The following is a 25,498-nucleotide window of genomic DNA, read 5'->3' as shown; positions in this document are numbered from 1 at the left end:
TTAAGGTATGAAAAAAAAAATAGTCTATGTATTAATACAGAATGTAAGCTACATCCACAGCAAAAATCAATTAAATCGGTCCACCCGTTTAGGCGTGAAAAGCTAACAAATCTACTCATAGCTTTCGCATTTATAATAGTATGATTGCTTTCATGCTATGCAAAACATGATCCATTCTAAAAATAAACTCAAAAATTCCACAAACATTTTTATTTGCATACTTATTTATATTTCAATACAATTATAATGCTATTTACGATTCATTTCAAACGGTCAAACTTAACTATGTTTTTTTGTAACATAAGCAACAATTTCCCGATACTAAACATGACAATATTACGAACATTCCAACAAGAAATCATCAACAATCTTAAAGAAAAATCTTCTCTAAAAAAATTTTTTCTTGTTACGGTAGCTGAGGTTCGATCCGAACGCAGGCACAGTTCCAATGTTTTAAAGATATAATGTAACCACTAAATTTATCTATGACACCGCTGACAAACGGTGAAGGAAAACATCGTGAGGTATCTTTGATTCGAAATAATGGAATCTGAAATTACCAACTTGCAGTGAGCTAGCGTGGTGATCAATGCCCAAAACCTTATCTATACGGGAAGAAGCCTATGCCCAGCAGTGAGACGTATATAAATTGGTATTCTAGTTGTAGTATCAAGCAACTACGATAGTATCTCTGTTCTTTGGGCATTAAAAGGAATGTGTTGGTTTTACTGAATTCAAAATATTAAACCAATAGGAAGAAATATACTTGAATTTCATTGTCTATTTGTTTACTAATAGGGATGATGTCAATTTTTTTTGCAGTGTCCGTCTTGTAGTTTTTTTGTATAATAATGGATGAAACATAAATTGACCAAATTACAGTGAATGAAACTTAGGCGTGACGTCACGATTGAGTATAAATTTTACCATATAGTTACATCACAAGCCCCCTCTCCTAAACTTTAAAGCAGTTAATCTTTGTCAATGCTAGTTTTTCTGAAAAAGGAAAAAATACGTGTCTCATACTTTTCAATTATCTAACTGAGGGACTACTGAGATTTTTTCTTTTTATACCCAGTCATCATCCCTATTATGTTGATCAGACGTTTTTTCGAATAAAAAACTGTTTACAAAAGTGAGATGGTTATACTTACCTCGTTAATCATATTTGTAAAATACTGTGGAATCTATGTGTAATGGGGAGGAATTCATTTACAACGTATCGTAATAAGTCTTTTGCATAAATAACATGAAAAAAGATGATTCTGGAAAGTCGAAGATAATTATTGATATACAGCATAAAATGGCAGTTGAATCACCAACCCCAATACTCCCGGGACAATGTCACGGACTAAGGCATAAGAATATTGTGTAAAATCACTGTTAAAAAGGCATTTCTGGCGACCGCTAAGTTAAAAACAACCCGAGTTCGTGGCTAAACTACAAGTTGATCGACTACAGGTTAAGCTACACTTGATAAGGTCGGTCCGTGGATAAGCGACCATCTATGTGTGTGACCACAATGAGTTTCTACGCGTTTCGGACGGCACGTTACTGATAGAAGCTAGAAAGTGTGGCATCCAGTCTTACTTTCAGTGAGATCCAGCCTTTTCCCAACTAGGTTGGGGTCGGCTTCTAGCATAATCGGTTTCAGCTAAGTACCAGTGTTTTATCAGGAGCGACTGCTTATAACCTTCTCATCCCAGTTACCGGGACAACACGATATCCCTTGTTTAGACTGGTTGTCAGACTTTCAAGCTTCTGACTACCTGTAAAGACTGTTAAAGATGCATGAATAACAGTTGGGACCCACAATTTAATGTGCCTTCCGAAACACGTACAAACTCGTTATGACAAAGACGGTCACCCAAGCTAAGTGGAGAACCATTAATATCTAATAAATAGTCTTGCTGTCTTCTTTCTTTCTCTTACTTCTATGACGATTCCTCATGTCCTTTTTGCTTTGCATTCTTCTTAGCCATTTTCTTGTAAGCATCCTCTCTGAAGTAGTTTATTCTGGCATAGTCTTCTCTTAATTGTTTCAATGATGTACTGGCTAAGAAGAAGTCTACGTATGGCTGATATTCCTGGAGAAAAAGAGGTTGGGTTGGTCTAGATATTTTTTTTAATAATGGCCTGACTGATTTCGGTGACAGCGTCTGGAGTCGCAAGATAGTCAGCTGCGCGAGACGTATCTTAAAAAAATTAACAAGAAAGACAACTGACCTCTTTCGATAAGGGTTCTATATCTTTTGCAAATAAGACTTCTAGAAACTCTCCAGGTGATAATGGATCGACGTTTAATCTGAAATAATAAGAAATTCATTGCAACTTTAAAAATCGAGTAAGTCCGTAAAAAATCAGATGCGAGTTTTTTCTTTAATCGCTAACGCAAAAAATAACCTGGTATGACGTCACTTCAATGATGCTATAGAAATAGGCTTTTGCCCAATCCTAGGATTTATATATTATCAGGATATAATTTTTTATTTAGTAACGACTTGTAGTAAGAAATTTAACCCTTGTGTCGCGGGTGGTTTCACAAAGAGACAAGGACTCAGAACAGGTATTCGCCGATCACACAAATTCTTGTCCTACCTATCGAACCCGCGACACGACACGGTGGATTTGACGTGGAGACCTCAAACACTCGGCTAGTCGCAGTCAAAATAAATTTATTTTTAAATGACTTAATTATCTTAATTTACCTGATAATTCTTTCTGGAGTCATAACCTCGTGATACGCTTCAATAATGGCCCCAAATCCATATCCTTGGGTCAGTTGCGCGATGGGCTGAGTTGGGTAGTCCAGTGGCATACTTCTTAAACTGTAACAATATGTTAGCCTTGTATGTAACTCTCATAGAACGAGCATTAATCATTGAAATGAAACTACTTTTACGGATTTTATCGCGGTTTAATTTTAGATTTTAGTTCCCGACGTTTCGTAGAACGAGCAACATCTTCTGTCAAGACGAACGCCATCTCAGTCTGCCCGTGACCATGATACCTGCAAAGGTTTCGAAACGTCGGGAACTAAAATCTAAAATTAAACCGCGATAAAATCCGTAAAAGTAGTTTCATTTCAATGTCTAACATTCGCGTAAACCTAAGAGAGCATTAATCACCTCGCTTGTGATCTGCCCCACGGTGGGCGCCATTACCAAAGTTGTTAATAACACCAGCCTGTAACTGTCCCACTGCAGAATCTTTAGCTAAGTCAAAAACCCAAAAATCAAAGTTAAATGCTCGAAATGGATTGAAATAACATTTCGTTTCGATTATTTGGAATTTAGACTTGTAATTAGCGTATGAATGAGCTTTTTCCATGGACGTCAACGTTTTTAGAATTTTTTTTAGGTCTTTTGACTAAAGGGGCGGGTTTTCTCTACAGAAACCCAGCATTGAACACAACACTTGCTTACTGCGGGTGATTCCAGATTCCAATATTTTGAATTTCCTCACGATGTTTTCTTTCATCGTTTGCTATAAAATACTTAAGAATTTTATGAATTATCCTCACAAAAGTTACTGTATTTAATAAGTAAGAGAAGCGAATTACCTGTTAAATTTCTCCGCAAAGAACAAATGCAGGCTCCCATAGTCAGTCCGCGGGACTAGAAGTATTTCGTCAAACATGCGTACCATTGGTTTTGCCTGAGCCGTATATGGGTGAGTGCATGTCGCTGTGAAATTATTAACGAAATAAATTAATTAAAAGATATAAAAATCTAAATACCCACGTTTTTAAATGTCGCTGCATTGAAATTTTATCAATACTCAGTAATTTATTGCGTTCCATAATGTACATGGAGATCTTAAAAATATAATGATACAGAACCATTATGGATTCTGTCGAGCACAGCAATATCTTAAGAGAGAGGAAGCATTAACCTTACATTTGATAGAACACATCAAAATCTAAGATTTTTTGAAAATTCATCTCTTAATGTGGTAAAGCTCTTCCAGTTTTTTAGGGTTAGGTACCAAAGGGGTTAAAATGAAACCCTATTAGCCTATAGCTAGAAGCTACGCTATTTTTCCGTCTGTCTGTCCGTCTGTCACCCAGTTACATTCCAGCTGCCGCTATAAAAACAAATATTGGCAAAAAATCTAAATTCAATGGGAGACCAATTTTTGTCACATATTTTGAGCTTCTTTATACGGAACCCACTAAATCGCGAGCGACTCATACTCAACCGGTTTCTTTTTCAAAGTCAAATTATTCATTTCAATAAGACCAGTATATGGCACTTTTGAACGTCAAACAATTTATATATAAACAATATTAAAATCTAGTGTCAGTCTGTCGGTCAGTCTCCTATTGAAGCTACCGCTTTCTTTCGAGAACTCGAAAAAGTTTCTAGATCTTGGTGCTAAATAATAAATAAAAATAAAAAACCTTTTATTTCATGCAAAAAAAAGTGGGATACATACACAGTTTAAAGAAAAAAAAATATATATATATAATGGTGTTGTTTACACGTAATTCCCTTAAATATGTAGTGATATAAGTTAAATGTTTAAATTGATGTTTGTTTGCATGAACCCCTCCTCAAGTGAAGGTGAAGGCCTCCTCTAAAGAGTTCCATTTCTCTCCACCAGTACCAGCTATTTTTGTCAAGTCGTCTGCCCATCTCGTGTGGGGTCTGCCTTTGAGACATTTGCCCATTGGACCCTTCCACGTTGTTACCCTGCTGGTCCACCTCGCCTCGCTACGTGCCCAGCCCACGTCCATTTTAGTTTCTAGATCTTGGTGCTAAAGTGGTATTAATATTAGAGAATTGTGTAAGTATGTTTGTTCACCTATAAATATTATTTTGTCTTCAGGAGCTATTTGCTTGACCAGTTTTATGAGAGCAGCCTTAATTACTTTCGCTTGAAGGTATTTCTCTTCTGGGAGCACCTTGAACAGAATAAAAACATTAATTTTCATTTTTCTTTTTAGGGTGACCAACCGAAAGGGTAATAACGGAAGACTATTCATAAGGATCCGCTATCTGTCTATCTATCCATCTGTCACAAAACTGTATCTCATGAATCATGATAAGTAGAAAGATGACATTTGGTCAGATTAAGTATATTAAGATAAGCTAATCTTCGTTCTGACAGCCTAATTTGTGAATCAAAGCGATGTAAAGCGCGAGCCAAAAGTTTCAATAAAAAAAAAAACAAAATAAAAAATCAGTAGTTTCATCAGTCAGATCAATCAATTATGGTCCTATTAATACATATGTATTATAAACGAGAAAGTTAGTATGTATGGGTGTGTTGACGCAAAAACCACTGAACGGATTCAGACGAAACTTGGTACACAGAGAGTTTATAACCTGGATACACACGTAGGATAGTTTTTATCCTGATTTTATATTTCTGTGGAATCATTTTCGGGCTACATCTAGTAATATATATGCACCTTCTTTGAGAATACTCTCTCAACATTCTTCATGAAGACCACAGTAGGTTGGAATGCCTTGGCAGCCAGGAATACGTGAGTCAGTGCCCTCAGTGGCTTATCAATCACCGCAGTAAACCTCTCTGGAGTTATGTCAATCTTGACTGCATCTAGAAATGATAAAGTAATTGTTAAAGGCAAGTGATGATCTATGCTGGTTCCAATTCCTTACAAAAAGAGGCCTTTATTTTATAAACGGTTAACAACCTAAGGAATTAGATCGTTGTATCGTGGGGACGCGAATATTCAAGTCACATGCACAAAGGCACCCAGACTCAGAACAAGCAATCGTGGATCTTAAAAACTCTTGTCCTACGCGGGGATTGAATCCGCAACACGTCGTGCACGGGTTTGCGTGGTAAAAAATGGGTCAAAATTGCATTTTACGTCACCACTCACTAAGTTCTCCAGCGACGGTATCAGCTAAGAACGACTTCCCATTTCTATCTGGGCCGAGCAGCATGACAGATCTGTGTTTGACTGCCCCTGGCTGTATGCCGCAGCCGAGGACACAGGACAGAACCAGTCGTGTCTTCACGTCACCATAACTCGCTAGGGGGAAGCTGTTGATGTTGATTCGAATTAAAAAAACTAGCTCATTCTTGTGTTCAGAACAAACTTTGTTTTGCCATACAATTTAGTTATAAGGAATAAAAAAGGGCTATAAAAATAGATGTTGTCCTATTCTCAGAACTACCTAATCATCATCATGCACAGCCTTTATCCTCCCACTGCTGGGCATAGGCCTCCCCTTTCTCGTGCCAATTTCTGCGGTCCTGTGCTAGCCTCATCTAGACTCGACCCGAGACCTTTACTATGTTATCGACCCATCTTGCTCCCGGACGACCGATGCTTCTCTTGACATGCCCACTTTGACAAAACCACCATGGAAATCAGACGAGCTGTTTTGGAGGAGTTCAATATCACACATTGCGACACGAGTATTTTATATCTAATATATAAAATTCCCGTGTCACGATTTTAATTACCGTACTCCTCCGAAATGGCTTTACCGACTTTTACAAAATGTTATATGCGTATTCAGTAGGTCTGAGAATCGGCTAACATCTGTTTTTCATACCCCTAAGTGATAAGGGTTGCTCAGACTAAAATTTATTTTTTGGACGAAATTTTTTGTTTTTATTTTTTTATAATGAAGCATTTTAAAACACATACAACTAGAAATGATTTATTAGGCAAAACAACGTTTGCTGGGTCAACTAGTAGTAGATAATATTCTACAATTTTCAACAACTGACAAACTAACCGTTCATATGCAAATTAATTACAATGAATAACTGAAGATCATCTTCTTTCTCATCATGTTCAATTAAATCTAGAACTAATCATACATTTCATACGTGGGATATGCCTCTTGATTGTGTAAAAGTAAGTATAGTTACATAGTGGTTTCTTAGGTTTACGCGAATGTTAGACATTGAAATGAAACTACTTTTACGGATTTTATCGCGGTTTAATTTTAGATTTTAGTTCCCGACGTTTCAAAACCTTTGCAGGTATCATGGTCACGGGCAGACTGAGATGGTGTTCGTCTTGACAGAAGATGTTGCTCGTTCTACCTTCATATTTTAATTAATTATTTGTGGTCCGACCTACGCAGTATGAGCTCACTGTGTCTTGATGTCTTGCAGCGCTGCTCTTGGGTTTGGCCTTGAGTTTATTTATTATTGGATCCCAAGTAGGTGATATCTTCCAGCCATCTTCTCTATTGAAATTAGGGTGTTTTTTAATCTCAATAGCCTAAACGTTCCCAACGTCGGGAACTAAAATCTAAAATTAAACCGCGATAAAATCCGTAAAAGTAGTTTCATTTCAAGTATAGTTACGTTGCATTTGGATCCTGAATATTCTTCTCATAGGCCGCGTAATTCAGGTCACCGTAGACATCTGATATCTTCACAGTTGGTTTCGTTACAATACCGATGTCAAATATATCCTGAAATAATATTGCACAACTTTGATACCACGCAATCTAATCTCAAACTAGGCAAAGCTTGTATTATGAGTATTAAAGAATTACTGATAAAAGCACTTAAATATTTCTAAATACATACCTACATATTATAGATAAACAACACCCAGACACAGAACAAATGATCGTGCTCATCAAACATTTGTCCTGAGTGGGAATCGAACTCACGACTTCCAGTATAGCAGTCGCAGCCACAAACCACTAGACCAACAAGCCAGTCAAATTAAACTATATTGTGAGTATGTGTCAGCCTCGCTCCACTTCAATAAGCTAACAGCGTTATGTCCAGCTCTGGACTACATATGAGGTCAGTTGCAATACTTAAATACCAATAGAATATGAAACGTTAATTATATATTTTTTTGATGATAAATAATGGGTATAAATATAATGAAGACAAAAACTTTAAATGAATGCAACGTTTTCTTGGACATTGTATCAAATTAAATTGAACTGGGACCTTTGTAACCAAGTAGACGGGCAACCTTTTATACAGTGGGCTAGTTTCGTGAATCATTCTCACCTCTAAGCCCTTCATCAGCTTGTCATCCATGACCACAGGCTTTGGCAGCGGATGAATCTTCGGTTTCTTCCGTGGTTTCAGTTTAGGATACTTCATACCAATCCTCTTGTACGTCAGCTGATGCTTTTGTATCAACATCTTTAAATCTAGCCTGAAAAATTTAGTAAGCAAACTTATTTGAACCAATTTAATGAAACAAATATTAATAATATTCCACATGTTTTAAACAGCGCCATCTAGTATCAAACGAAGCAAAGCTTGTATGGTGAATACTAGCCTGATAATATAGTGCCGGACAATGATTATTGATATCACCATCCTCCATGACGAGAACCTCGTGAAAGTAGACAAAGCAAAACAAATGAAATACTTAGATTTAGCTCACGAGGTTGTCGACTTGTGGGAGGTGAACTCGGCAATCATTGTCCTGATAGCCGTAAATGTCTATGGCTTAACAGCCAAGGGCTTTGACCAACACCTTAAGAGGCTCTCGTTGTTCTTCTGGCTCAAGGGTTTAAATAATGCGGACAACATCACACACATTGTTCTGAACCCAAAGTAAGTTGCTAAAGCACTTGTGTTATGGAATTCAGATACAACGAAGGTACCACAAACACCCAGACCCGAGACAATGTAGAAATGTGAATTTTTACATTGGCCCGACCGGGGATCCAACCCGGACCTTAGAGCTAGCGACCCCTTGAAACCGGTGCGTACGCCACTCGACACGGCGCGCATCGTGAGGAGGTTCCTCTCTCTGGAGCCCTGACCACCGGCAGCTTGGGCCCAGTTCCCGTTGCCGGTTGGAGACAATTTTTTATATTTTTAAATGCATATTGTTTTTATATGTATTTAAAACATGTATGCTATTTATATCTGATTTTTTTTATAAAGAAGTAATATTAAAAAAAGGAATCACCTCATCAATTCATCAACGAATACTCTACACTCCTTATGCATGGTGCTCATTATCTCTTCAATGAGCAGCGGCTTCATGTATCCATACACTGTCTCACCAAACTCCTCCGATGGAAGCTCATCATACAGCGACCACGATACACGGTATAAATTGAAAGCCTGAAAGAGAAAATATAGAATATTGTGGTTAATTTTCACTCACTTCGTTTCAATCGCTCTGTCACAAAGGTCATATCACCCTGTCACCCACCTAAACAACCAAATTCAATGAAAAAGATTTTTTTTCTCTTCAAATAAAAAATACTTAGTGGGCCGAACAGAGAATTCAAAAACTACCATTCCATTTCAAACCCTAAGCGCGTAAAAATATGGACCAAATTATTTCGACAATTTGCTGTTGCGTTGTAGACTCTAGTCATATAGTTTAGATCCTCTTTACCACTAACTACCTATTCTCACATTACCTAAAATCGTAACACTTCAGAGTATTATCATTCCAAAATCAACCTCAACCGTGCACAAATAAATTCCAAATTAGATCCATCAGCTCTTCGAAGCTATTTCGAAATCCATGAATCTAATGAAACTACTTTTACGGATTTTATCGCGGTTGAATTTATCATGTATCATGTATGCAAAGGTGTCGAAACGTCGGGAACTAAAATAAAAAATTAAACAGCGATAAAATCCGTAAAAGTAGTTTCATTTCAATGTCTAACATTCGCGTAAACCTAAGAGACCACTATCCATCAATCTAAATCAAACCCTAACCACATATATTCAGGATCCAAATTACCTCGACCACTTGTTTAAGAGTTTCTGACTCCAGTATTGCGTACCCTGGATCCGAGAAGGGATTGCATCTGGCCTTCATGAGAGTAGCTTCCTCCTTCTGTTTGGCTTCTTTCAAAGCCGCCGCTTTATTCTTCGCGTCTGCTTTAGCTGCTGCCTGTTCCTGTTTCAGCTGAAATAGGCAAAGAAAGTCTAGATTTTAATCTATTTTCCCGCGTTTTTATACATTCTGGTTGGATTTTTGCAACTCAATTTTGAGGCACTTCCCGATAAGCTAGCAGGCCGAAATTTTCAGGGTTGCTTCAATCCCGATGGCAATGCAATTTACAACTATAAAACCGGCTGGACCGATTTTGATGAAATTTCAAAGGAGTAACATTTAAAAACGTGAGTAAAACACTGGTACTTAGCTGAATCCGGTTAGACTGGAAGCCGACCCCAATATAGTTGGGGAAAGGCTAGGCCGATAAAGAGAATGCTTACCTGTTCTCTTGTCTTCCCTTTCATCATAGTTTCCATCCTCTCATCATCAGCTATCTTCTCTTCGACTGTCGGGTAGTCTCCTCTGACCACCATTATAGTTCCACCTTCTATGTCATACGGGTACTCGGGGAAGAAGCCATATCCATAGTACCTGGCAATTCAAAAAAAAAAGAAAGGACTGCTATTCTAAGGAATTTAATCCTTGTGTCGCGGGGTTTCACAAACATTCAAGTGACCTAGACTCAGGACAAGCATTTGTGGATCACACAAACAGTTTTCTTACGCGAGGATCGAACCCGCAACACGTCGCTCACAGTGGGTTTGGTATGGTGACCAAAGCCATTCGGTTACTCGTTCAGTCTAAATTCAAGAGTTTTAAATATAGAAACTCAACTAAGGGTTTATTTAAAAAAGGCGCAGATGGGTGATACTGACTACGTATTTTTTATTTTATCACACAAACGCTCAAGTATGGTAGTGGGCGCCAAAAACCTCATTTCCTAGTCAACAGCGTACTGGTAAGTGACGTCACACGAGGCTTTAAATCACGTCAATCAGTTATTTTTTTTTGTTAACGTCATAAAATAAAATAAAGTATCTAATGTCTTTCGGAAATCTTTCTAAACAGTTATTTTTTGTCAAATAGCCTATTAAGATGATGTGAGTTTCCTCTTACCATTCCTTAAACCACTCTCTTATCTCATCAGTGATGTCATCAATCTGCTCTCCCTTTTTAAACACTATGAGCCTGGTGTTCTCTCTCTCTAACTCCTTCAGATACGTCTGTTTAATCTTGAATCTTGTGTTGCGACGTCTATCGTATACCTGTGGAAAGTGCGTCATCATCATCGTTTCTAACAGTTCACTATATTTTAATAGTAACTATCGTGAGAATGATTCATTATTAAATAATGCAACGGTTTACTCACGCGTATTCATCGGGATTGCCCACCGCTTCAGCTCATGATTAAGGACTGCGGTTGGGTGCGAAATTAGTCGGGCAACCCCCATAAATTCGCGTGAGTAGACCGTTGCATCATTTAATAACGTTTCTAATAGTACTATATTTCACTGTTGTGAATATTGGGAGGAACATTATTGGCGTATAATATCTGCCAAAAGTGCTGTTACATGATAGATTTAATCACTCTTATGCTCTCTTAATATCTCATATTACATTACATCTGACAACCAGTCCAACTAAGGGTTATCGTGTTGCCCAGGTAACTGGGTTGAGGAGATCAGATAGGCAGTCGCTCCTTGTAAAACACTGGTACTTGCTGAAACCGGTTAGACTAGTCGCCGACTCCAACATAGTTTCGAAAAGGCTAGGATGATGATGATGATGATTATCTTACTTTAAATACACACAAAATATAGATAAAATACACCTAGATGCAGGACAAAATAAATGATCGTGTTCATCACTAGTCGTTGACCTCTGTGAAGGAAACATCTGTGCAAGTTTGCTCCGTAAATAAACTGTTAAAATTCGTGTCTAAAGTTGTTCTCTAAAGTTGTGTGTATATAATTCACAAAGCTGTTGTAGTGACGATTCTAGAGGTGAAATCAAAATTCAATTCCAACCAGTAATTTCGAAGATATAAGCAATAATATTTCAAAATTATTTGTTAACCGTCTTGAACCCTGACCTACGACAACCCGCGCGACGCCCGCTGCTCCACTGACTCATCGCTACCGGCCAGCGCTGTGTGCGCGGCATTGCAATATCAACGTTCTGCGGACTGCACTACGATGGCAAGTCGGACGGCACCGTGCGCGGGCTGCCGCGCCGAGGTGAGCGAAGACGGCCCGTATATGAAATGTGCAAAATGTAAGCAGATTTTTGATATTATTTGTGCAAACATTACTACTGATGTGTTTAAAAATATGTCTGTGGAATTAAAGATGTCTTGGATATGTGGAGAATGTCGCTGTAGGCAACCAAAACGAGATAATTCTCATACTCCAGTGCGGCCACACGTTACGCAGGATCTAAATACCACCTCTACTGCTTCGTGCCTTGACGTATCCATGCAGACTTCCGAGAACGTGACTGTACGAACTAAGCCGCGATACGCCCAAACTACTATGGGAAGCACAGGCGAAAGTATTACAGGAAATGATTTAAAAGATTCCGTTGTGCGTGAATTAAAAAACCTGCAAATGGAGTTCGAAACACAGCTAATAAGCAAAATTAATACACTGCTTATTGAACAATTTTTGGCGTTCAAAACTGAATTCATGGATAGGGTTAATTTGATAACGAACAAGGTTTTACAATTAGAAAAACACTACATATCGAGCATTAATAAGGCTTGCGAACCGGCGCCAATATCCAAAACCTTGATAACTAGCGGTACTCAAACCAGTCCAACCTTTGAAAATATACCCACTTCACAAAATAAGCCTCCGAAGCGGAAATCTCAACCTCAACCAAACATCGAACATCTCGGTACTGATAAGGATCAGTCTGCGTATACTGTCCCCAGCACAAATAACGTCTCATCTGTGGCTCCTGTTCTCAGTGCTCAAAAGATGATGCAGGCAGAATCTTCCGAATCTTCCATCTCTTTAAGTAATAGCCAGGACTGTGAGCGGATTGATAAAGACAACTGGCAAGAAGTATCACGCAAACGGGCACGACCCTCACTTCCCGGGTTGCTCCGAGGTACCGCTGCGCCTGGTTCTACGATGTTGCATGCTGCTGAAAGGCGAAGATACCTGCACCTATACTACGTACTAGAAGGCACCACAGTAGAGCAAGTACGCGAACATCTTAACTCAATATGTGGGAACGACAAATGCACGGTTGAAAAACTGAAATCACGTGGGCATTATGCGTCGTTCAAACTCGGAGTTCCATTGAAGCAGGCCGAAAATATAATGTCATCTGAAAACTGGGCTGAAGACATCTGCATTAAACCCTGGCGGCAGAACTTTCGCGCCAAAGACAATAACGATCAAGCGTCAACCGCGATTCCATGAAATGCAAATATGCTACCAAAATGTTCGTGGCCTAAGAACAAAAACTAATATGTTTCTTAATAATGTTATGGAAAGTGAATATGATATTATAGCATTAACTGAGACCTTCCTTACGAGTTCAGTGTCTAATGGTGAACTTTTTCCTCCGGGTTTTCATGTGGTTCGTAAAGACAGACCAGGTGATTGTGGATGGGGAGGAGTTCTACTCGCGATTCGTGATCGTTATAATGTTAAAATAGTTACGGATATTGTTAGTATGACTGATGACAAAGAATTAATATTTGCAATTGTGACATTTAAAAATATAAAATTTTTATGTTGTGTCGTATATCTGCCACCAAATTATAAGGATGAGCAATATTTGAATGTTTTGACATGTATAGAAAATGTGATTTGTACTTATCCCGACCTGAATGTTCTAATCCTAGGTGACTTTAATTTAAACTCTTGCAGTACCAATATAAAGACTACTTTGGACTTTTTTTGTGAATTCTGCTCGCTTAAGCAATATAACACAGTCTTGAATTATCGCGGTGGTATGCTAGATCTGGTGCTGGGCAATTTTGAACCTAAACAGATAGTGGTATCTCTCAGTGAAGATCCTCTGGTAAATATCGATCAGTACCATCCTATGCTCGATATAATTATTACATTTCCGGGCTTTTGGATATCATCGAGGGTGTCATCTCCGCAACAAGTGACACCTCGCTCGAATACCAATACAGATTGGAACTGGCGTAAGGCGGATTTTCAAGGTCTATATAGGACTTTGATTGAAATAGACTGGTCGGACTTGTTAAGAATAAGCGATATTAACTGTGCTGTACAGCTGTTCTACGATAAGCTATACGAAATTATAAATCTGTTTGTGCCTATTAAAAAACAATTGTCAGACAATCAGCGATACATATATCCAAAATGGTACAACGTAGAAATAATAAAAAATATACAAAACAAACACTTTCATCATAAGCGATTCAAAAAAGAGGGCAAAGAATTTAACAAGGCTATGTTTATATATTATAGAGAGAAGGTTAAGAAATTGATTGACTGCGAATACCGGAAATATATGACTGTATTACAAAAAAATATCATTGACGATCCAGTGCAATTCTGGAAATATGTAAAGGAGAAGAAAAACGATAGAAGGTACATAGATACATATATATATGAAAATACTGAAGTGACAGATCAAGCCGCAGCCGATGCCTTTGCTAAATATTTTGCGTCCGTTTTCCATGCAGAGAAACCCGAGCTAAACCCGGATACTGCTGCAAAAGCTGCATATGCACATATACATCGAGATGTGGCCTCCGTTTCCATCACGACAGTAGATGAAAATGATCTGAAGAAGGCAGTGAGACGCCTTAAGCCAAGATCGGCTGGGGGGCCGGATGGCATTCCTGTCTTCTTAGTTAAGGACTGTATATCAGTTCTTGGGCGGCCACTTCTGTATTTGTATAATCTTTCATTGACCCAGTCAAGATATCCTGAGATCTGGAAGCTATCTCGAGTCTCTCCTGTTCCTAAAGGAGACGGAGGCACACATGTTACTTCTTTCAGACCTATAGCTGTCCTATCCGTTTTTGGTAAGATCTTTGAAGCAATTCTAAGTGATTCCATCAAGCGCCAAATCGGTCACCAGCTGCATAATGATCAACATGGGTTTCGTACAGCTCGCTCCACCACCACCAACTTGGTCGCGCATGTAGACTATATCTGCTCACAAATGGATAAGCGAAGGCAAGTTGATGCGGCTTACTTTGACTTCCAGAAAGCCTTCGACCTAGTGGATAACGATATGCTATTGAAAAAGTTGGCGATTGTTGGATTCGTACCAAAGCTCCTCAATTTTTTTTCTTGTTACCTTAATAATCGACGTCAATATGTGCGGCTCAATGGATATAACTCTGGAGACTACTTTACTAGGTCAGGAGTGAGTCAAGGTAGTACGTTAGGACCTTTGCTATTCGTGATATTTATCAACGATTTACCAGATGTTGTTTTGACTTCAGAGTGTCTCCTATTTGCGGATGACCTAAAACTAACTCTGGGTATTGAAACTGAGGCTGATGCCGTGACATTACAGAGAGATATTGATGCTGTGTCTATATGGAGTCAAGAAAACCACCTTCCGTTCAATAATCTCAAATGTAAAATAATAACGTTCACGCGAAAATCACAGCCCATTATTGTTAATTATAAGTTGACTGACGCTCCTTTGGAAAGAGTTAAAGAGATTAGGGACTTAGGATTACTATTAGATTGCAAATTAGACTTTCACACGCACATCAACAAAATTTGTAAGTCAGCGCACAAAATGTTAGGGTTTGTCATAAGGACTGCGTCACAGTTTGATAATACACGGGTCGCAAAAGTATTGTACAATGCCTATGTGCGCAGTAAACTCGAGTACGGTGCAGTTATCTGGAATCCTTATGAAGAGAAATACGTTCTAATGATTGAAAAAATACAACGTAAATTTGCTCGATGGATTTATAAGAAACAGTACGGATACTATCCCTACTTATACCCTTCCTTATTCGTGTCTGGTATGGTGGACATTGAAACGTTGAAATTTAGAAGGGCAATGTCTCAAGTCATGCAATATCTGTCCATAATTCACAATAGGATTGATAGTCCCCAAATACTAGAGCGTGTCCGCATCTTAGTCCCTGGGAACGTGTCGGCAAACTCACAGGGACAGGTGGCGCCTCGGCGCCGCCCGCGACTGCTGGAGCCCCCCCGCGCACGTACCGAGCGCGCTCGTCAAGCGCCCACCAACCGCGCACTCCGATTTATTGGGGACATACTTGCACAGCACCACGAGCTAGACTTATTTGCCGATGGATTAGGACATTTGTGTAAAGAATTTCAAATAATTTTAAATAAATTGTAGCCATCAAATTGACATAATATTGTTAGTTATCATAATTAACTGTAATTAATTATTATTTTAATTGCTAGCTGCGTTTTGTTTTTCTTATTTTTTTTTTTTTTTCTTTTTATTATTATTGCTATTTTATTTTAATATTAATGTTATTTATGGACTCAGATTGTATTTTTTTTTCCTATGATATTATTGATCAATTTTTAATTATGATTATTCTGCTCATTCCTGACATTGTTAAATAATTTTGCATTGTTAAATATAATGACGAGGATGTGTAACACCGAACTATTAATCTTATAAGCGTTTTGGATGTGTCATCTGTTAGCTTGTAAGATGAAATGAAATGAAATAAATTACAGTATCACACATACATTTGTCCTGGATGGGAATCGAAACCACGACCACCGGTATAGCAGTCAGGGCCACTAACCACTAGACCAACATACTAGAATATGACTGACCTTATTAGTTGCCTCTCTATAGCTGGTGCTAGTCCTGAATGGGTCTGGTATGATGCCCAGCAGAACATCTCTCTTTATTTCTCTTACCTTCTCTCTTTTAAGCTTCATTAATTCCCTAAAAATATTTAAATTCGCAACAAGTCTTTATTTGATTCCACTGCTAGGCAGAGGCTTCGTTCTCCTTTCGATCCTGTGACCTTCGATCTACCAGGCTGATTTGGTAAGCTGAATCTTATCATTTAAATACAATTGGAGAGTGACATTTTTTTCAATTTTTTACGTCTGTTTATTCCGGTAAATCTCTGAAAAAGCCTGGACCAATTTTGACGACTGTTTTACCGGCAGGTGTAGCAGGTATAGATGATACTATGGGGTAGCTTCAGATAGTTTTATCAAAAAAGGTAGGTAGCAAAAAAACTAAAACAATAATTAACTTTTTTGTCACTGCAGACGAAGTCGCAAGTACACCTATTGACATATAAATGTTTTAGTCATGACCACTGCACGGATAGCCAAATGGAACAGATCACTACCCCAAACCTATTTTTCGCTGAGTAGGTTTCGATCCTCGCATAGGACTAGCGTTAGTGTCATCCACAAATGCCTGTTCTGAGTCTGGATGTCTCCGTGCATGTGACTTGAATGTTTGTGAAACTCCCGCGACACAAGGATTAAATTCCTTACTGCGGGGCCGGGGATCTCTTTTAAATAAAATATGTACCTGTAAGTCCGTTGTATAATTCGAGCCGCCCTATGCTTCAGTTCGACGGGAGTCTCATCGTTTTTAGTACCATAAAAGGTTTTCCACTGACGAGCCTTCTCTTTGAAATCCAGCATAAACCACTGTCTGAAAATGTACAATATAGCAAATATAGTATATCTTGGTGGTCTTGAGATTATATGCATTGATTTGTATGAACGATGTGCAGTTTCGATCGAAGTTACGGTACAACAAGAGGGTTTGTTAAACTTTTCTGGTTTTTTCCCATGTTTTTATACACTCTCTTTCTCCAGTTGGATTTGTGCAACTCAATTTTGAGGCATTTCCCGATAAGCTAGCAGGCTAAAATTTTCAGGGTAGCTTGAAACCCGATAACAATGCAATTTACAACTATTAAAAGGCCGGACCGATTTTAATAACATTTTAACGGAGAGACATTTAAACACGTGGGGTTTCATATGTCTTAAATCTATTATACATATTCTTATTACCTATATCGTTCATGTCTCTGTATAAGAACTGCTTGTATGAACTCCTCCGGTACGTAAGTGTGTACGCTGGGGGGTTCCGAGACTATATCCTCGACTTCTTCCACCACTGGCGCTGGCGGCGGTTCCACAACCTCCGGAACGCGTTCTATGGAGTCAGTGTCCCAAGGTGATGCTGAGGGTTTCGGAGGCGGCGGGGGCTGGTGGAACATTATCGTATGCATTTTTAGGGGTCCATACAAAAAAGGTAAAAACGGAAACCTTATTACTGAGGGTTGGCCACCCATTCATGATCTGTGATGAAAGTTGAAATTTTCACAGATAAATTATCTGTATACATTTAATGTATTTCTGCCGAAGCTATAAGAACATAATTATAATAAAGATAAAGATCGAGCTTATACAAATTGTTAAGGTTAAAAATTAGATGTTTGACTTATTTTGACGAAAGGATACACTGCACTTAAACGATTTTAAAGTCTCGTTTTAGTATGTCATTTTAGCTAATAATGAAATAGGATACAGACATCATCATCATCATCCACAGCCTTTATCCTCCCACTGCTGGGCATAGGCCTCTCCTTTCTCGTGCCAATTGACAGACATAATCTTTGAAAATTTCAATGAATTAATAAGCTTTAATGGCTTATGAGATAAAACCTTATGACAGATGGATGAACAAACCAACAGAAACTAGAGGTTAAGGAACACCATTTGGGTAAAGAACCCAAGAATTCATTTTTCGCCACGCCTAACTTAACCTAGAATTCTAGAACTAATCTCGATGAAACTCTTCAGGAGAAATATTCTCACCGGTTTCGGTCTCTCCCGTATCTTCTTCCTCCTTACAGCGTCCGCCCACATCTTCTGTATTACTTGTTCCACGTTGTCTTCTCGAGTTTCCAGAGGAAAGTGGTATGGTACGACTATCTGGAAAGTTATGAAAGCTATCGATATATTCAACATATCCTGATAGACCTGAAAAAACCTTTTTTATAACCTGTTTTTGATCCCACTGCTGGGCTATGGCCTCCCCTTTCTCTTCTAAACCTCTCTATTCTCTGCAAGTTTTGGACAAATGCGCCCCACGTATTTGACTAGATCATCACACCACTTTCGTCGCGGACGACCTCGTCAACGATGTCCTTCCTCCGGCTTCCAGTGGGCGATGATTTTTTCCTAACGGTCAGGCTGCATTCGCGCGACGTAACCCACTCCCACTTTAGTTTTTCCTCGGCATCTGTTACTAGCGTTTTTAAGCTTAACCAAATTTATTTGATTTCATTTTGGCGGGCTTGTCACATTATAAAAGTCGTTACAGATAGTCAGAAAGTAGAAAGTCTGACAACCAGTCTAACTAAGGGGTATCGTGTTGCCCAGGTAACTGGGTTGAGGAGGTCAGATAGGCAGTCGCTCCTTGTAAAACACTAGTACTTAGCTGCATCCAGTTAGACTGGAAGCCGACCCTAACATAGTTGGGGAAAAAGGGTGATGATGATGGGATTAAATACCTCAATGTCCATTGGAGTCACCCTGAGCTGAGTAAGCGCAGCATCAACATAAATATAATCGTTCACTATAAGATGTATCAGTTCGTGGCGGAGTTCGTATAACCTAGAAAAGAAGCATCCATGCAAGTTGGAATAAGTACATTGTGCAGACGCGCAGATAGGCTACCTAACGTGATATATGATCGCCAGCAATATATTACAACTTGCACGATGTTTTTATCTTCGCCTAATTGGCTCTTAATACTTAATTACCAGCCACAATTTCTACTATTCACGTAAACCTTTTTAATATGGTATACCGATCCTATGGAATAGCGATGAAGGCTGGGTATGGTATATTAAAGCGTAGGAAAGAGGGCTTGTGACGTAATGATTTAGTAAAATCGATACACAATCGTGACTTAACGCGTAATTTTAATTCACTACTACACTAACTTGAACTTGTATTTTGAGTACTTGACAATAAAGATAAATTACACCCAGACACAGAACAAGACGTAATCGTGCTCATCAATCACTTGTACTGGGTGGGAATCGAAACCACGGCCTCCGTATAGCAGTCAGTCACCACCATCAAAAAGCCTGTCAGACTTTGAAACCAGGTTGTGTCACACCAGAAAAATTGTGAATCTTCTTTTTAACGACTTCCGCAATAAGACGTTTAGTCTTTGTGTCGCTGGGGGTTTCACAAACACACAATTCACATACACAAGGACAGCCAGACTCAGAACAAGCATTCGTGGGTCACACAGATTCTTTTACTACGCAGGGATGCAAACCCGCAACACGTCACGCTCAGTAGGTTTGGCTTGGTGACTTCAACCACTCAGCTATCCGTGCATTCCAAATTATTCAAGGGTATTTCAAACCTATGTCTTATGTCTTACGAGTGGATCTAAAACTTTGACACCAGGTTGTATCTTACCAGAAGATTTTTGAAGAATAGTGAATCATAACAGGTGTTAATAATGAAGAAGGAGACCAAACCTTTTCATCAGAACAGTGATAAGGTCCAGTATATAAGGCGCCCTCTGAAGATGCACGCTACTGAGATACGCATCATACATCTTGTTGATAAGGTCACAGTATCTAGCGTAGTTCCTGCCGAGCAACTCTGGTGGAAGAGCTCGTTCTCTCAGTTTCATGCCTTTTGCTGTAGCACGCTGGAAATGTTATATTAATAATAATAAGAGAAGGCGCAGATGGCTTGTATGAAGGATTGAAACGCATTGCCATATATCGAAACAAAAACGCGATGACGTAGCACGGCGGTTCAGGTTTAATCATTAAGTGTCTGCCACAAAATGTATCGACCATTTGGTCGGGTTTCGGTGCGTGGGAAGCCATAGCCACTCATCACCCAGACCACTAGCATGAACTTAATACCTAAAAATACTAGAATATTTGTACATCTCACTGCTGAGCAAAAGCCACTTCCCATATTAGGAAACGGCTTTGATCACCACGCTGGCTCACTGCAAGTTGGCGATTTCAGATTCTACTATTTGCAATCGAGGTTTCCCCAAATATTTTCTTTCACAATTAGTCATTATCTTAGAATAATTAAGGAACCTACATATAACTTCGGAAAAGTCACATTTATAAGCCTGCGTTGGGATCAAACCAGCAGCTTATGCATGCAAGTCCATGCATGAAACCACAAACCACAACGACTGCTGATAGTATATCTAATTACCTGCAAATCTAAATCTTCTTCCACGGTATTCTGTGCTTGTTCCAGTATGCGAAGCCAGTTCTGATGAGCCTCGATAGGACCATTCATATGGTCAGGTAAAGTTAGCGGCATTTTGGTTTACTGAAACTGGTATTCGAAACTAATTAATTTATTAAGAACCTCAAGTCATGCAGTATACAGTAAGCTAATGCATTTCATGTCTTTCCTATTTTGAACCCCCGACGCAAAAAGAGGGGTGTTATAAGTTAGACGTGTCAGTCCCTCTGTTTTTGGTATCGTAGCTCCTGAACGGGTTGAACGATTTCAATTTAGTTTGTCTTGTGGTGACTGGTCGTACCGTTGACCTATATTAGTCATACCACAAAATGTAAACAGTCTTATTTTGCAGTCTGCGGTATATCACACGCATTCCATATTAACCCTGGGATTAAGATAATTTAAAAGATTGAAGGAATTACTTTAACAGCCCCTTACACTATTTTGCTGAATTCTAAACCTAGATAAGTAAATACTTACTTTACATAAAATATAACAAATCACTACAAATTTTAGTTATAACATCAGTCACAGTTACACTCTCATTTTAACTAACACAAGAATTTTGTTTAAACATAAATTAGAATTTCAATTGATAATTTTGGAAAATAAACCGTTGTACCGGAATTTTGACATTCTTTGACAATAATAGTTTTTATTTTTGGTTTTGGTTGACTTTGACTGTTTGTCTATCTTCTTGAAGTTTTTAGTAATTTTAATTCTTGTCTATGCTTTGGGACGATTTTTTTGGGTCTCCTTACCCAAAAAGTCTGTCTGTCTCTCTCTAGGATGTATCTAATGAACCGTGATAGCCAGTCAGTAAAAATTTATCCAGACGATGTATTTCTGTTGCCGCTATAACGAAAATTACTAATAAAAACAAGTTAAGCGACGTTAATTACGGCCATTATTTTGATAGGTGACAAATATCTTCGTTCTTTTTCTTTGTATTATATTTACGGAACCCTCTGTGTGATGAGTCCGACTCGCACTTGACTGTTTTTCCTAATGTAAGGGGCAGTTGCCAGGTAAATAAAAAAACGAATATATTAAATTAACTATTTATTTACTAAAATACTTAAAAGTAATAAATCACAATAATTCACTATTCTTAAGCCAAACGATAATTTCACAGTGTCCTAAATATCATTAAAATAAACAATTTTGAGCAATTTACATTCATAAATAATATATGTTTTTATATCAAAACTTTTGTCCAAACGCAAAATATTAATAAAATAACAAAATATCTCTTTGGTTTACTAATTATGGAAGCAGTATTAATTAAAAATACATATTTATAATAAAAAATAAAACATATAACTATAATATACACAAAATAGGTCTGAAAACCAGTCTTACTAGGACTACTGTTTCATCCAACATAAAAAGATTGTATTTTACATAAAAATAATATTTTAAAACAATCGTTATATAGGCTTTAAATTGAAAATAATTCTAAAACTCTTTTATAATATACTAATTTCATAAGTTTTCTCTTTTGAAACATGCTGTATTTTTATATAGCAAAGTGACCACATTGAACCAAGAGTCAACATCAAATCACTTTAAAAGATGCAACGGTTTACTCACGCGTATTTATCGTGATCGCCCGACTAGTTTCGGACCCAACCGGAGTCCTTAATCATGAGCTGAAGCAGCGGTGCCGCGAGTCATGAGAAATACGCGCGAGTATACCCCTACTAATATTATAAACGTGAAAGTTTGTGTATATGTATGTTTGCTCCTCTTTGACGCCAAAACCACTGAACGGATTTAGACGAAATTTGGTACACAGATAGTTTATAACCAGGATTAACACATAGGATAGTTGTTATCCCGTTCTTTTGTTTCGTGGGGTCATTTTCGTTTTGTTGCAGGTAACTGCTAGTAATTGATACTTATATGTTGTGCATAATAATATAAATAAAATACAATACATTTATTATATATATTTATATCTGTTGTGTATATAATATTGGTGTTTAGTAGCTGTGACTTCAAAGCTAGGCTATAATAATGTTTTTTACACAAACTAAATTAAAACTATTGCTATCTTACTCTAAACACTGTGGTTGGAAAGAGATGGATGGAACAGTTGTCTACATGTTTTTTTTTTAATACTTAGCTTGGTGTTAAAAAATATAACATCCTATTAATATTATAAACGCGAAAGTTTGTATGTATGCATGTTTGTTCCTCTTTCACTAAAACCTTATTTATTCTGTACGAAATATAAAAAAAAAAACAAAGTTTCCGAAGTACATAACTAGGTAACATCTTTAACACATCTATCGCTGTCCTTTTCTCTCACCACACGTAAGACAGAGATAGCAATACTCTAATTTAGTTTACGAACAAAACATCATCGTTTAACATTAAAATACTTACACTAAATCTACTTATATTGTTCACACTCCTATCTTAATTAAGCTGTGTTCATTTACAATACTTAAGCCATTAAAACGATACCATTTTTTGATGTAACAATACTTTTGGGTCATTTATTCAGTGACCTCTATTAGACTACGTCAGCTCTTCTCCCTCAGCGCCACTTTGGAGATTTTTTAACTAGTCATAGTGACCGCCACGCAGCGTAATATAATAAAGGTGATGATAATTAACACCAGCCTGTAACTGTCCCACTACAGGCTCCTATATAGACAACGAGCTTTGATCACTACGCTTATGATCTGCCCCACGGTGGGCGTCATTACCGAAGCTGTTAATAACACCAGTCTGTTTTTGTCTTTCATACAAAGAACGAGCATTGATCACCACGATTTTGAGAATAACACCAGATTGTACCTGTCCCAAGCCAGGCCTTTCATACAGAGAACGAGCATTGATCACCACGCTTGTGAGCTGCCCCACGGTGGGGCGCCATTACCGAAGCTGTTAATAACACCAGCCTGTAACTGACCCACTACAGGCCTCTCATAATTATCACCCTAGATTAGCATACTTTTAAAACATCTGTATTTTAGCGGGAATACAGATATTTTCGAGCTTTTTCTGACGGGTGTTTTCGTCCAATATGAAAACTTTCTATTAGCTAATTTGCAAAAGCCACTTTACAGCCAAAAATACCGATTTTGTTAAATCTTCGCTATTTTTCTGTTCACTATTAAGGTACCATTAAACATTCTATCATTTTCTTTTCTAGTTCTATACATTTAATACATATTTATCATTCATTTTAAAGCCAAAGAAACACTTATATTATGAACACATACAATTTGTAATGTTTATAAAAAGCCATTATTTTTTCATTTGCATTCATATCTTAAAAATATTACAACGAGGTAAAAAAGATCTCGGTTATATAATTAATCAATACCGCTTCAGATTTTGGAAATAAACTACTTTTATCTAGAAAGAAAATACTATTCAAATTTTAATCACGTGATCACATTTTGCATAAAAACTGGCCTGTTGGTCTAGTGTTAATAACTGCTATGTCCAGGGCTTAATTCCCACCCAGAAAAATATTTGTGTCATGAGTACGATCATTTGTTCTGTGTCTGGGTGTAATTTATCTATAATATGAATGTATTTTGAAGTAAATAAGTATGTTTATCAGTTGTATTTTGTAATATAAGTTTTGCTTAGTTTGAGACTAGATGGCGTTGTGAGTTGAAGAATATACTAAAGAAGACTTAGAAATTATACAGTTTTTTGGTGAAGGAAAGTTGTTCATATCCAAGCAAAAAAAGCGTATTTAAAAAATATATAACAGAGTTCTCATAAACATCGCTGAATTTCAATAGTCTTACATTATAATAACGTATTTGTGATTCCACTATTTTGTTAACAGATGGCGCTATAAAACTAAACTAAGTGATTGAACTGTTAATAATACTTATAAATATTCTTGCTTTCAACAGCCGCAGAAGATAAGACCAGTTTCATTTCTTCTAGAACTAACGTTGGCAATATTCCAATGTATTGAACAGACTTTGAACTTGAGTGATATTAATTGGTACATGCTAAAATCAGTGAGTGAAAACATGGGTAGTATACTAGCACACTTGAGAATGTTTCAAGGGTTGTGTCACGTCAGAGGTCTACGGGCGGGATACACTCTGACACCAGGTTGTATATTAACCAAATAGAAAAAAGAAGTCGTTTTTTGAAAAGGAATACATTTGGCGTTTTCTATTCGCGATTAAGTCTAGACCTCCTGATTAAAAGCTTATGGTGAGCCTGTTTTTTAAACAATACAGGGTGTAACTTTCATATTTTTACTCACTAATGTATAAATGAAGTTGTTTTATCGGCGAAATATCGCAAATCAATTTAAGGCAGAACAATTTGAATCAATTTTGGTTGGAAGACAATTGCAAGACTATCTTGCAACTATTGTCTTGGCAAACAGCGCTGAATTTAACACAAGGCATATACATAGTACCAGATAAGTGTTTCATTGTTGCCAAGTTTCCTTATATCCATCTCTCAAAGTTATATCATTGCAATAGAGGAAGCGAAATGGCAAGCTACGCCTTATAGCGCGCTCTCTCGCTCCCTCAACCCTTCATTT

The 25,498-nt window shown here is 37.8% G+C and overlaps 1 protein-coding gene across 1 annotated transcript; it reads right to left on the bottom strand.

Moving 5' to 3' along the window:
* Window positions 1-1,524: 1,524 nt before the first annotated feature.
* LOC113498717 (IQ and AAA domain-containing protein 1-like) lies at window positions 1,525-21,773 on the bottom strand. Its single transcript, XM_026878840.1, has 21 exons — window positions 21,439-21,773; window positions 20,923-21,048; window positions 20,214-20,389; window positions 19,227-19,329; window positions 18,529-18,645; window positions 17,719-17,915; window positions 17,228-17,353; window positions 16,507-16,621; window positions 10,841-10,989; window positions 10,165-10,315; window positions 9,686-9,853; window positions 8,891-9,048; window positions 7,972-8,122; window positions 7,303-7,412; window positions 5,855-6,018; window positions 5,417-5,565; window positions 4,807-4,906; window positions 3,563-3,686; window positions 2,709-2,828; window positions 2,227-2,305; window positions 1,525-2,087 (listed from the first exon to the last, which is right to left on the bottom strand). The coding sequence occupies exons 2-21, from the start codon at window positions 21,031-21,033 to the stop codon at window positions 1,935-1,937; spliced, it is 2,721 nt and encodes a 906-aa protein (XP_026734641.1). The 5' UTR covers window positions 21,034-21,048; window positions 21,439-21,773; the 3' UTR covers window positions 1,525-1,934.
* Between the last annotated feature and the right edge of the window lie 3,725 nt (window positions 21,774-25,498).

The sequence above is a fragment of the Trichoplusia ni genome, chromosome 11, assembly GCF_003590095.1.
Source record: "Trichoplusia ni isolate ovarian cell line Hi5 chromosome 11, tn1, whole genome shotgun sequence".
NCBI classification, from domain to species: Eukaryota; Metazoa; Arthropoda; class Insecta; order Lepidoptera; family Noctuidae; genus Trichoplusia; species Trichoplusia ni.
This window is presented reverse-complemented; position numbering and strand designations above follow the sequence as displayed.

Bases quoted from the DNA above. Each gene is read 5' to 3' on its own strand.
- LOC113498717 (XM_026878840.1), bottom strand. From the start codon at position 21,033: ATGCCGCTAACTTTACCTGACCATATGAATGGTCCTATCGAGGCTCAT. The intron at 19,330-20,213 runs GTTTGGTCTCCT...CTTCTTTTCTAG, and splicing joins ATCACTGTTCTGATGAAAAG to GTTATACGAACTCCGCCACG. The intron at 4,907-5,416 runs GTGCATATATAT...ATTCTGTTCAAG, and splicing joins AGAGAGTATTCTCAAAGAAG to GTGCTCCCAGAAGAGAAATA.